General features: G+C 38.0%; 1 protein-coding gene across 1 annotated transcript in view; it reads right to left on the bottom strand.

The window, feature by feature from the left end:
* BUB1 (BUB1 mitotic checkpoint serine/threonine kinase) overlaps positions 1 to 13,759 on the bottom strand; it is a 46,270-nt gene that overhangs the window by 25,885 nt on the left and 6,626 nt on the right. The window contains exons 5-11 of the mRNA XM_045446916.1: positions 12,900 to 12,943; positions 12,197 to 12,297; positions 10,174 to 10,226; positions 9,896 to 10,080; positions 8,450 to 8,601; positions 2,832 to 3,091; positions 963 to 1,021 (exon numbers count right to left, since the gene is read on the bottom strand). Of these exons, the coding sequence (XP_045302872.1) occupies positions 963 to 1,021; positions 2,832 to 3,091; positions 8,450 to 8,601; positions 9,896 to 10,080; positions 10,174 to 10,226; positions 12,197 to 12,297; positions 12,900 to 12,943 (854 nt within the window). The remainder of the gene's footprint in view (positions 1 to 962; positions 1,022 to 2,831; positions 3,092 to 8,449; positions 8,602 to 9,895; positions 10,081 to 10,173; positions 10,227 to 12,196; positions 12,298 to 12,899; positions 12,944 to 13,759) is intronic.

Here is a 13,759-nt window from a genome sequence, read left to right as displayed (position 1 = left end):
GCTGCATGGGAAGCTCCCTCCTTTGGGACTTTATCCAAAATATCACTCTGTGAGCATCTTTCCCGGTCACCTCTGACATTTCAATTCCCTCCCCCTGACACTCCCTTTCCCCCTCTGTGCGGGTGGGAGGTTTTGTCTTTTCTGTTTATAACTCCATCCCTAACTACCTGGAACAGTACCTGGCATCTGGCAGGTGCTCAGGAAGTCTTGGTGAAATGCAGGTGTTCCCAGCTGTTTCGAGCAGCTTTGCTCCCCACTGAACCGTCACTCGAGAGGATACCAGTCACAAAGGGCAAGTGACTGCACAATCGATGTATCTTGTTTTGTTCACAAAACTTACCTTGTATGCAAATGCCTCTAACAAAGTAGTACCAAATAGAAGTATAATCCTCCTAATTAAACTTATAATTACCTTTCCTACCCCACAATATATTAAAGATAACTCTTGTTTTAGGTAAATCTGCTGAGAAATTTAATAAAAAAGGTTTCACGAAATCAAATTTCCAAAGGATTCTACCTAAAAAGATATGACCAAGAAGCAGATTTCTACCTTTACTTGAGATGGTCTGGGGCTTCTCTAACCCCTAAATTCTAAGAATTGGAAAGTGAACACCCCAGTTCATTAAGGCTTGAAGTCTTCATGAGCCACAGCCACCCAAAAGACCTCTGAGTGACCTCAAGAAGCCTGGGCAAAGAGGTCAGAAACAAATTTTTTTTTTTTTTTTTTTCAACGTTTTATTTATTTTTGGGACAGAGAGAGACAGAGCATGACCGGGGGAGGGGCAGAGAGAGAGGGAGACACAGAATCGGAAACAGGCTCCAGGCTCTGAGCCATCAGCCCAGAGCCTGACGCAGGGCTCGAACTCACGGACCCCGAGATCGTGACCTGGCTGAAGTCGGACGCTTAACTGACTGCGCCACCCAGGCGCCCCAGAAACAAATTTAATATAATTAAACATTACCTTCTTTTATCTCTGCTCCACTCTGTGGTTTGAATTCATGAGTACTTTTAGTCACACATCTGAAAGAGAACACTCTTGAGACAAACTGACTCCCCAAAACAAACAATAAACAATGTCAGCAATTACAAGCCTGTTTACTTAAAGTACGGACGGAAGTGCTTAGGTGTAAGTAAATAAAGTGTTTTATTTTTTCTTTCATTTCCTTTTGAAGAAAAGAATTCTTATAGATCAAGGTCAGGTACTACATGTTGCCTTGACACAGTGGGCCTGTATTCTAACATCATGATAATCACTCCTGTATCTGGGAGGGCAGGAAAACTGCCTCTAATTCGAATGACCCCATTTATTACATAGGCTAAAGGGCTCACACCCAGGTCCAGGCCTTGGTGAGCAATGCAGCTGGCCACAGTCATGCTATGGGAAGCACTGGTGTGCTTTAGCTGTGATGCTGAGCCAGTAGCCACATAGCATGGTTCTGCCGACTTTAAGAGTTCTCAAGAAATAAAAAAGATGGCACACAAGACATTTATATCACACTTTAAGTACAGTCACGATAGTGGACCTCATTTGTCTATTTAATGTTGCTAAAATTCCCTTAGCGGGGACCATGTTAGGGTGTAAGTAAAAAGTACAACACACTTAATTTTATAAATCCTCACTAAACTGTCTTAAAAACATGAGTTCTTACATGAGATTCCAGACAAAGGCATCTTTTCTCTGCCACGGTAAGCTGTCCTGGCTAGTGAGAGTACCAACGGTCCATTCAGTCCCTTGCCTGGGCCGGGGTCAGGGTCAAGCTGAGGTGCTTCTGACTGAGATCTGAATGTTCATTAGGTTAAAGAGTTTCACAGTTTTATAGGGACAGCTCGTCTGGCCCCTCCAGCCTCACGACTCTGTCTCTGCTGGGGCGAATGGGACACGCAACATCTTTTTGAGCCTGTCACTGCTCTCCTGTTTTTATCATTTTATAACTGTGTTAACAGTGAAGAACTAATAAGGTCATAGACTCTAACGACGCAACAGTTCTTTTTTTACATACACTGTATGACACAGGACACAGGTCTGAATTATTAATCTAATGTGAGTGAAAAAGCATTTTAAATATTATTTCCAGGAGAAATCATTGATAAAAGTTAACCTCAGATATTGAGAAGAACTGGTCCTTATGAGCCATAATCTGTGCTAAGGAGTTTAGCCCAAGGGAAGGGTACAAGTTACACGGTCACTCTCATTTTTTCTAACGGATCAATAAAATTGCTGTATGTAAAAAGAGAGAAAGAGTGTGCCGAAGTCATGGGAGGTAAAAATTTAAACAAAGTAAGTTATTATTTATAAATTATAATTTATGAAATCTAGGAAAATCCCTCAAAATTTGGGGAAAAAAAATCCCCAAAGCAGTGTACAACAGATGGGTTTTGGCATATCGTGTAACGGATATGAATCCCAAATTACTCCTGGTGGGAAGCTAGAAGGATCAGGAGAACCCATGTGAGGAACATGTGTCTGGACAGTAATAATCACTACATGTATTCAAGGCCAGTAAGAAAGGCCATTTCAGTTTAATCACAGTTTAATAGCTGTACATTCTCCAGTTACAAAAAAAAAAAACAAAAACGGTGAGTTTCAGGTACTGAATATTCTTAAGGGAAGAGAGAAGTATGAAATGAACACTCTAAAAGAAAAATAGTGTAATAAGTCTGAAAGATTTGGGACGATTTCGGTAACTTTTTCAACATGTCCATCTACAGATTACAGTAAAAACAGGAACCATTCATCTTTTATATACTGTTCTTGAAACTGCATAACATGTAAAGAAGCTGATAAATGCCACTCCCGTCACTATTGTCTCTAGGACGACCTTCGCCTTACCCATCATCTTTTCTGGCCACTGGAAACATGGAGTCTGTCACTGGCTGGGCTGCCAGAGGAACAGGAAGAGATACACTCTGGCTGATGGCTGGGGACACCGAAGCGGCAGTGACAGCATTTGCCATAGGAGGAGCAACAGGTGTTGCCTCTCTGGGTCTCTCCCCCATGTTCTTTGAGGTCTGCTGATTGATGGCTGGAAGACACAGAGCTCTCGGTTCCTGCTGGGAGCCTACACTTGGCCCCGTCCGTGCCGGATTAACCTTTCAAGTTAAGCAAACAAAAACAAAGCCGTGAAGTCCGGAGTACCACTCATGAGGTACTACAGCTTTTCAAAGAATGGCATCTGTCATCAGTAGCTTCCTCTCCCCTTGTGGCATCCCCACACCCTTCAGGTACAGCCAACAACAACAAGGACCACGTTACATGATGGATGCTTTTGTAGCTTCTTCACCACAGATAAAACTGGGCAGCACCTATTTCCTGAGATAGGAAATAACGAGTCCCTACAGTTTTATCAGTGTTTAAGAACTGTCTTATTTCTCTTAATTTTGAGAAAGGACCAATAAGTCAATGCCCTCAAATGCTCATAATGGTATTCCCTTCATTAAAATACACTTGGTAGGGGCGCCTGGGTGGCGCAGTCGGTTAAGCGTCCGACTTCAGCCAGGTCACGATCTCGCGGTCCGTGAGTTCGAGCCCCGCGTCAGGCTCTGGGCTGATGGCTCAGAGCCTGGAGCCTGTTTCTGATTCTGTGTCTCCCTCTCTCTCTGCCCCTCCCCCGTTCATGCTCTGTCTCTCTCTGTCCCAAAAATAAATAAACGTTGAAAAAAAAAAAAAATACACTTGGTAGCCATCTTCTCTCTAATGAGGAGATGTGAATCTAACTTGCAACAATAGCTTCCACAAAAACATGGCTTACAGTGGGAAGGCTGACAAGCTCTGGACTTAAAACCTTTGTTTTTCGACTCATGTGCACTTAGACTGTCACTGCACACTCTTGTGTTAAAACGTTAAAAGACAGTAGAGTTCATTCCTCACCATATAAAAGTATTCTCACAAATTGTTAAAAAAAAAAAAGGCACCAACTTCTATGGCAAGAATAGTTAGTTCACAAACAAATGGATAAAATATAAAAAGTTCATTTTTACTAGTCATCAAAAAAAGTAATCAAAAATGACCTATCCCATTTTCTCACCTACCAAACTAAAAACAGATCAAAATTAATAATAATATTCAATTCTGAAAACATGTTTTGAAAAGGAATAATCAGACTTTCCATACCAGATATCAAAACTTACAACAAAGCTATGGTAAATATACAATATGGAATGATCAAGAAGAAACCTAGTAACCAAAGCAAAGGTACATTTTAGAAACAGATCTTGTATATTAAAAATTTAGCATGCGATAAAGATATTTTAAATCAAAGGGGAAAGGTCGAGTAGCTCAGTAAATGATTTGGGGGCAACTGACAATCCGTTTGCTAAATATATCCTTATGCTATCCCAACACAAAAGCAAGCTCCATAAAGGGAGGCTTCTGGTTAAAGACAGTGGCTTAAATATTTGCTTTATCATCCACTACCTCCAAAACCTCACCAAAAGGTTGGTGAAGTAATTCTAACACCTAAAACAACAGTTGGAGGAGGCTGATCAGGAGAAAAGTTCAGACATATAGATACATCTCAGAATGGAAATGAAAGTGGAGCTGAAAGCATCAACTAAGAAAATTCTGAGGGAAAATGATTCCCCTTGGAGAACATAGCATCCAGCCTAATTATCACCCATGTGTGAGGGTACAAGCAAGAGATCTCAAAAAACTAATCGCTCATATATGCTTTTTTAAAAAAAAGCTCCTAGGGACTGTGTACCACCAAAAGGGGGCTGTTAAAAGGAAACAATGCCATAGGAACTAGAAAATAAGCAGGGATACACTACTGGAGAGGAGTCAGGAGAGGACAGCTGCTTGGAGGCCAGCGTGGAAGAGATAGACAGATGGTTCTGGGAGGCATGTGGCCAAGAGAAGTGAAACTAAGAGCGTACCTGATGTACTTGAACATAATGAAAACATATTTCTAGTTTCTCCCAAGAGTTTAGAGAGAAATAACTGATAAGTATCATAAAAATATAGCACAGGAGAATAATGAAACAATGATTTTAACAATTTCTTGGAATTATCTAGGGAAAACAAATTATACAAAAAAGGAAATCCAACGAAATAAGAAAAATATGTAACAATCCAATAGCAAAATGAACAAAGTCAAATTTAATTTAAAAAATTAATTTTAAGAAAAAAAAGACAAATTTAATTTAAAAAAATTCTTAAAAGTTTTTAAGGAAAAAAAAACAGCCACTAAATGTATTTTTTAAAGTCCAAATTTACCTGTGATTAGAAATAAACACATCAGATGGTTAAAAATATTTACGAGAGGTAATGTTAGCCAAGCATACACAAAAAACACGTACTTTTATTCACTATTATGAGTGTAAAGCAGTAAATTTTTGGAGGACAGATGGGCAGTATTTTAGGTGCACAAACTTCAGCAGCAATTCTACTTTTCTGTGTCTTTCCTAGAGTAATCATCCCATATGTACAAGAATGCTCACTGCAGCATGGTTTATAATAGTTTCCACGTGACACATGCCCTTCCTAAAAGGTATGAGAGCAGACTGTGATGCTATTAAAATCAGTTGGATCTCGGGGCGCCTGGGTGGCGCAGTCGGTTAAGCGTCCGACTTCAGCCAGGTCACGATCTCGCGGTCCGGGAGTTCGAGCCCCGCGTAAGGCTCTGGGCTGGAGCCTGGAGCCTGTTTCCGATTCTGTGTCTCCCTCTCTCTCTGCCCCTCCCCCGTTCATGCTCTGTCTCTCTCTGTCCCAAAAATAAATAAACGTTGAAAAAAAAAAAAATTAAAAAAAAAAAATAAAATCAGTTGGATCTCTATGTAGTAACAAGGAAAGATCTGTAAGGTGGGTTAGGTAGAAAAAGCTCAAAGTAAGCCTTATACAGGCTTACTGTATAAGCCTGTATATGTCAATTGTATACATATTTATGTGTTCATGCATAGTAAAGTTCTGGAAAAATGCAAACTACATAGTTAGTAACCATTCATTTATATACGTGTAACTATACACACACATGCACATCCACATATATAACATCTTTGCTTTTATAAAATCATAGTCATGCATTTTTATAATTTTCAAAATATGTAAGAAATTAAAGTGTTACTAGAATGAAACCAGACCACTTTCTTACACCATCCATAAAAGTAGACTCAAAATGGATTAAAGACCTAAATGTGAGACCTGAAACCATAAAAATCCTAGAATGGAACAGACAGTAATTTCTCTGACACTGGTCATAGCATTATTTCTCTAATACGTCTCCTGAGGCAAGGGAAACAAAAGCAAAAATAAACTATTGGGACAACATTAAAGTAAAAATCTTTCACATCAAAAAAAAAACAAAAACAAAAAACCCAAGAAAAAACAAAAAAACCCAAAACTGTAACAAAACAAAAAGGCAACTTACTGGGAGAAGATATTTGCAAATGACATATCCAATAAGGGGTTAGTATCCAAAATAAATAAAGAGCACAACTCAACACCAAAAAAAAAAAAAAAAAAGAAAAAAAAGAAACCACAACAACCAAACATGGGTATAGGACCTGACTAGACATTTTTTCCAAAAAAGACATTAAGATGGCCAAAAGACAAATGAAAAGATGCTCAACACCACTCATCACCAGGGAAATGCAAACCAAAACCACAATGAGATATCACCCTCACACCTGTCAGAATGGCTAAAATAAAAAAGTCAGGAGGGGTGCCTGGGTGACTCAATCAGTTAAATGTCCGACTCTTGGTTTCTGCTCAGGTCATGATCTCAGGGTTCATGAGTTCAAGCCCCACGTCGGGCTCTGCACTGCCAGTGTGGAGTCTGCTTGAGATTCTCTCTCTCTGTCCCGCTCTGTCTCTCTCAAAAAAAATGAATGAACTTAAAAAAAAATAAGTTAAATTACATTAAAGTGAAAAAATGTCAGGAAATAGCAAGAGTTGGAGAGGATGTGGAACCCTCGTGCACTGCTGGTGGGAATGTAAATGGGTGCAGCCACTGTGGAAAATGGTATGGTGGTTCCTCAAAAAATTAAAAATAGAAATACCATATAGTACAGTAATCTCACTACTGGATATTTATCCAAAGAAAACAAAACAGTAATTTGAAAAGACATATACACCCCTATGTTTACTGCAGCATTATTTATAATAGCCAAGATATGGAAACAACCTAAGTGTCCCTTGGTAGATGAAGAGATAAGGAAGATGTAGCATGTGTGTGTGTATATGTATGTATATAACATTCCACATATACATGCAATGAAATACTATGCCACCACAAAAAAAGGATGAACCTAGAAGGTATTGTACTGAGATAAATCAGACAGAGAAAGGCAAATACCGTATGATTTCACTCATATGTAGAAGTAAAAAACCAAAACAAAGGAGTAAACAAACAAAAAGCAGAATCAGACCTATAAATACAGAGAACAAAACTTATGGCTGCCAAAGGGGAGGGAGGTAAGGGGATAGGCAAAATGAGTGAAGGGGAGTGGGAGATACAGACTTTCAGTTATGGAATGAATAAGCCACAGGAACAAAAGGTACAGTAGAGGTAATGGCATTTTAACAGCATCCTACGGTGAAAGATAGTAGCTACACTTGTAGTGAACACAGCATAACACACAGAGAAGTTGAATCACTACGTTGCACACCTGAAACTAATGTAACATTGTGTGTAAACTATATTCAAAACACAACAAAACAAAAAAAAGGAACAAAAAAGAAGAAAGGTTGTATGCCTGGAATACATCAGGAAGCAAGGCAAATGTAGCATGACTTTGTAAGAACAAAGGGGCAAGAAAACTTTTGGTGTGATGTATATGTTCACTATCTTGATTGTGATGATAGTTCTATTGGTGTACATACATGTCAAAACTTAGCAAATTTTACACTTTTAATATGTGTAATATATTATATGTCATTTATACCTCTATAAAGCTTTTAAATAAAAAGAAAAACTCTAAAAAAAATTCAGGTGTTTATCTTCATTGTATCCTATATCATAGGCAGACATATACTATGTGATCACTTAAGCAGCCATTATGTAGCTTAAATTTATTCTCAATCAACCCCATTCCTTAATAATTTTAAGAAAATCATGTGACTCTAACACACTCATCACCTCTCCCCGCTTCCAACATGAAACAATGGCAAGCAAAATACAACTAGACAATTAATTAATTAAATTATTAAATTCATATTCTCATCATATAATTATGTCACTGTATTAAAAAATCCAAAAAAGACTACATATATGAATACATAAACACATAAGTATGTACATACACACATATAAAAACATACTCTTTGTAACTTCCTTTTCTCATTTTACATTTTGAATACCTTTCTGTGTCCAATCGTAAAAATTTGGAAAGCTAGTATCTAAATTAATATCAGAATTAACTCTAAAAATATAGCACAGAAAGGAGCAAGTAAAAACAGAAATCAGTGTTACTGGTTGCTGAATGAAAAACATTCAGCAAAGAGCATGCACATACCTCAGACCTTTCCTGAAAAGCAGGCAGGTTCTCCTGGGACGTCTCTACCACTTGATGCAACTTCTTATGAAGTTCATCCATTTTCTGTTTTAATAGTTGTTCTTCAAAAGCATTTGCTTCTTTTCTTTTCATATAATGTCTATCTTCATTTACTTTAGGAAAGAAAAAATGGTTTCCATGCAAGTTTAAATTCAGGTCATCACAGGAATACACAAAAATGAGTGTAAGGTTATTTTTAAGATGGCAATTTTTTTTTACTAGTCTTTTCCATGTATATTAGGTTATTAGCACTGAAAGGTGTATTACCTTTTAATTATAATTTTTACCTGCCTTTGGGATGGTTATTTTTCATTTCAGAGCTTGTAAGGTACAAATTTACAATGTTGACCAATAAAAAATATTTGATAATAGCACAATGATAATAATCACTTTTTATAAAAGCCATGATTCTACATATCATTTGGAAGTGGAGCAGATAAAAGATCTAAATCTCTGGTGCTTTCTGAGGAGGAGGAGTCCGGTACCTTGAAAGTTCAGTGCCTCACATGCGCTGCAGTAAGTCTCACTTGCAAAGGCAATTAACATAACCATATCACATTCAAATCAGATCCTTTGGCTAAGACTTTATGTCATAGTGTGTGAAAGAAAAATGCATCCGTGCGTGGCACAGAACGGGTCCTCCATGAGTGTTAACTGCCTGTTCTCTCAGTTGTTGAACAAATGAGAAATGATAAACAAAAAAGGCCAACACAGAGCAGCTCTCGTCCACATGACTTAGATGGTATAAAAGCCCTGAGTGGAACACAGTTCCACTTTCCTCTCTAAAGTTCATGTTGTTACAGCAAAGACAAGCACAAACTTTGGTGTTAACACTCATGGTTTTCTCTGTGAGGAACGAAACTTGACCTACTACGCAGCCATAAATAACGTGGCACTTTGATCAGAGGGCTCCTTCTGAATGTCTTCTTTGTTGTTCTTGCAGATTTTAGAAAATCTCTTCTCAATTCCAGTTCCTAACCTAATCCTTTCACAGTACAAATAACTGACCTACAGGTTTAAAATTGCTGTATACAGAAGTTCAAATCCATTCAGATAATATTTAAAAGCTTAAAATATCACTAAAACGAAGGCAACGTTGGTATATCTATTTAATCTACATTAGTGCTATATCAACTCTGAGCTTTGCTGTCAAGACATCAATGTAGTCCCCTGGACAAATGCGGCCGCTACACTTTTCAGGAAAGGTCTGAGGTATGTGCGTGCTCTTTGCTGAATGTTTTTCATTCAGTAATTGCATTTAATAAAGATTTCTAGGCTTCAGATACATGAGCTAGAGACTTCTTTGCAGATTCTTTCAGCACAGTCAATTACCTGTTTAAAAAAGTAATTACTCAAGGTTATTATTTTAAGTGACTAGAGTATCTCAGATCACAAGACTGCAAGTACCCCATTGTTCATGCTTTCTCCGTTGATTGTATTTCTGGGCTCTCAGCTCTTCAAAGGAAAATTCGGATTCTCCACGAATAAGCTTCTCCTTGCAATACATAACAACCTGCTGAACATCAGCTTTGGCTGCTAGAGACGGTTGTGCAGAATATCCTGATTTGGAAATCATGATCACCCTTTGCTCCCTACAATGGGGAAAAATGTATTATTTACAACAGTGTACTGAAACAGCTCTTGAATGACACTAATTAATAGATTATTGCACTGATTATACTTGCATTTTCGACTCTTTATCGCAAGCTGAAGAAATTACCCCAGAAACTTCTGAGCCCTAAAAAGACAGAAAGGGAACATCAGCATTCACTTATCTGAAAAGAAACTGCCATCCAAATTATTTCACAAAACAATAAGAAAGTGTTAGAGGGGTTCTGTGACTAGATTTATACATGTCCTTTAAAATTATACTTAATTCAATCATAATCAATTATTGATTATTAATCTTACAACTTTTGTAACTAAGAGTCCAATAGGAAAATGATTTTAAAAAATTCCTACTTGGTAATAGAGAAGGGCACTTATTTCCCTCCAATCAACAGACAAGGAGCTGGACCACAGTGCCTATGTGTTCTGGGATTAAGATTCCAAAATCCTATATTAAGAGAAACAAAAATCATAACAATTTCCTTCTGGTACTATTCTATCCTCAGGAGTTCCCAATGCTAGGACTGATTCACCAAACAAATATTTATTGAACATCTTATACATGTCCTGAACTGAGCTAGGTCCTGGAAATGTGACCATAAGTAAGACCCATCTCTGCTGTCTAAAAATTTACATAGTCGGGCCCCTGGGTGGCTCAGTCGGCTAAGCGTCTGACTTCAGCTCAGGTCATGATCTCACAGTTCATGGGTTTGAGTCCCGCATTGGGCTCTGTGCTGACAGCTCAGAGCTTGGAGCCTGCTTCGGATTCTGTCTCTCCTCTCTCTCTGCCCCTCCCCTGCTCGCTTACTCGTTCTCTCTCGAAAATAAATGAGCATTTAAAAAATTTTTTTTAAAGTCACATAGTTGGGGCAATAGGAAGCAATGAGGCTGGCAAATGTGTAGAATGTAAAATGAGATAGTTTGAGTATCTATCAAAGTGAGAAATGCATATTCTGCGTCTAAGAATGTGTTATATGAATAAAACTTGTAACATGCACTGAGGACAGAGGCCTTTCTGCTAGAGTCAGCTTAAAGGAGGTCCTTAGCAAACTGAAAGAGAAACTGTAGTACAAAGAGGAAAGATACTGGAAAACAGGCTGGGGAAGCAGAGACTTGAGCAGAAGAGATCTCAATAGGGCAAAAATCTCAACAAAGAACAACAAGCACAAGTGAAAGACCACCTTTCCCAACTGTGATGGCAGGGAGGGATGCAGGTACATTTACTAGTTGGTGGCAGAAAACTGACAGATGTCATCTAATGGCTTTTGTCTCATTAAAATAGTATTTTTGCCAGCTCCCAAAGGAAAGGTTAGAGACAGCCAGGTCCTAAGTTTGAGGAAAGTGAAAAGAAGTTTAACATCATTATAATGTGGCATTAGACAGTGAAGTGGGACACGTAGGAAATACATAAAACATAGTGTCAACCAGGAAACTGGAAACAATTTCTGGGGAGTAGTAAAGCCCTGGTTAAGGTTATAGGTACTATTGTTCCAAGTTCCTGAGTTTTTTGTTTTTTTTTTTTAAGTTTATTTTTATCTATTTTGAGACAGAGAGAGAGAGAACATATGTGAGCAAGGGAAGGGCAGAGAGAGGGAGAGAGAATCCCAAGCAGGCTCTGTGCTGTCAGCTCCCCCTGACATGGGGGTTTGATCCCATTAACCATGAAGTCATGGCCTGAGCTGAAGCCAAGACACTTGGACACTTAAATGACTGAGCCACCCAGGTGACCCAAACTCCTGAGTTTTTTAAGCAGGGATCAGAAATTTCCAGGTGGGTATTATCTAATGTAGGGGCTCATGGGCCCATGTGAGGGAGACCAGTAGAACCAAGGAGGAGAGAAGCTGCTGGGGAGGAAGTAAAGACAGAAGGTGAAAAAGTGGGGGGGCCCTAGGTCAGATAAACAGATAAGTTATTTAAATCTGATATCTGAGGTGAGCAGTGGTAGAGATGACAGGCCACAGGTGCAGGTGGCTGACAGAGAGGTTAGAGTCACAGGAACAAGGTCAAACAAATGAGATGTCAAGGTGGATGTAAAAGGGAGCTGGATGACCATTCAATGCCATTCCCAGTTTCCACACAACCCACAAATGTCATTATTACCTGATTCTTAGAAATGCAGGCTGAGTTGTTTCCTGGATTTGATTTTGATGGCACCATTTGATTTAAAATCTGAGCATTATGGAGAGGTTCCAAGGTTCTAGCTATGGGGGGAAAAAAGGATGAAATAAAGAGAAACAAGGATAAAACCACATTAAGTAAAATTACTACAAATATATTCCCCTGGTCTTTCAATTAGTAGCATAAGAAATAAATCAATTCATTGATCACTGTCTTAGAAAATGTAACTAAAACACTTTTAAGAGGATAAGAGAAATATTCTAGAGATAACTTAAACAACAGGATGGGATAGTTGATGCTTATTTCTGAAACATAATCTTTATTTCTAAGAAAATATATGACTACCATTTCTTTAAATTGCATTAAACACATTTGATTCAATTCAGAACAGATGGACTCCAGAGTAAGGCTTATCCTCTATTTTTGGCCAATTTTGATTATTTTTTTAAGTCCTAAAAATAGAATGAATTCAAGTTTTCTTTTGGGTTTACTCTTTTAAATTGCTAAGACAGAGCTCTACTCTCCAGGGATATTTGCTAGGCATTATTACCAGAGTGCCTTCCCTATTACCTAAGGCAATACAATCAATAAATACCGGATGAATTATTTTCTTAGGGAAAAAAAGCCAGCACAAGTCAGACTAAATTATTAACAATTCAGACATTTTTAGAAAGCGTTGTTTTACCTTGAGTTGGCAAGTGGGTTTCAGCAAGGCGTGCCTGAAATAACCTAAGTGGCAGGAGTAAAGGCATCAACACAGATTATAAGCTTACAGTGAAAACTAAATCAATCTATTTAGATCATTCTAGATCAATCAAGACAGCTTATCATAAGCTAGTAAAGACTGAGGTTGAGAGAGAATGTAAAGTTGAATTGTAGAATTGCTTCAAAATTAAAAAAAAAAAATTCTGGGATTTCCTTCATACCCAATTACTGTATTAGAAAAATTCCCCCTTCTGTCTAGTTTATGTCCGTATTTCTCAAACTTATATAATAAACGTACCCTCTTTCTCTGTGTATCGTCTGCAAATGTTACAACATGGGGTGTCTGAACTCCTTATCTTAGGCATTCTACACATCTGGACCATAATGAATATAATGTTAAGAAGGAAGAAGTCTAAAACTTAGACCACCACTCCAAATGGCAGATAAATTATTGTTCATGCTGTGAGAAGTTTTAAAATATATCATTTCATGGCAACTTTGCACACCAAATCACCTGTTGAGTAAAATGCAACTTCTAAACCTGACATTTTTGGGTGATATCAACAAGAATCTAGAGTATAAAGAGAATAAGAGATGTACAACCAAATGCCAAATCTTGTGACTCTTAATTCAAACAAACCAGTGGTTAACAAAGCAAGCAAGCAAACAAACAAACAAACAAAAAAACAACTCACAATGTTTTACATTATGAGGAATAACTGAAAATTACGGATATTAAGGAATTACGGTTAAAATTTGTTAGGTGTGAAAATGGCCTAAGCTTCTGCACAAAAAATCACTTTCTAGAGATGTTTATGTATTTGGAATAAAATATTTTGC

The sequence above is a fragment of the Leopardus geoffroyi genome, chromosome A3, assembly GCF_018350155.1.
Source record: "Leopardus geoffroyi isolate Oge1 chromosome A3, O.geoffroyi_Oge1_pat1.0, whole genome shotgun sequence".
Classification (NCBI taxonomy): Eukaryota; Metazoa; Chordata; class Mammalia; order Carnivora; family Felidae; genus Leopardus; species Leopardus geoffroyi.
The sequence above is the reverse complement of the archived record's forward strand: the minus strand, read 5'-3'. Positions and strand labels throughout refer to the sequence as shown.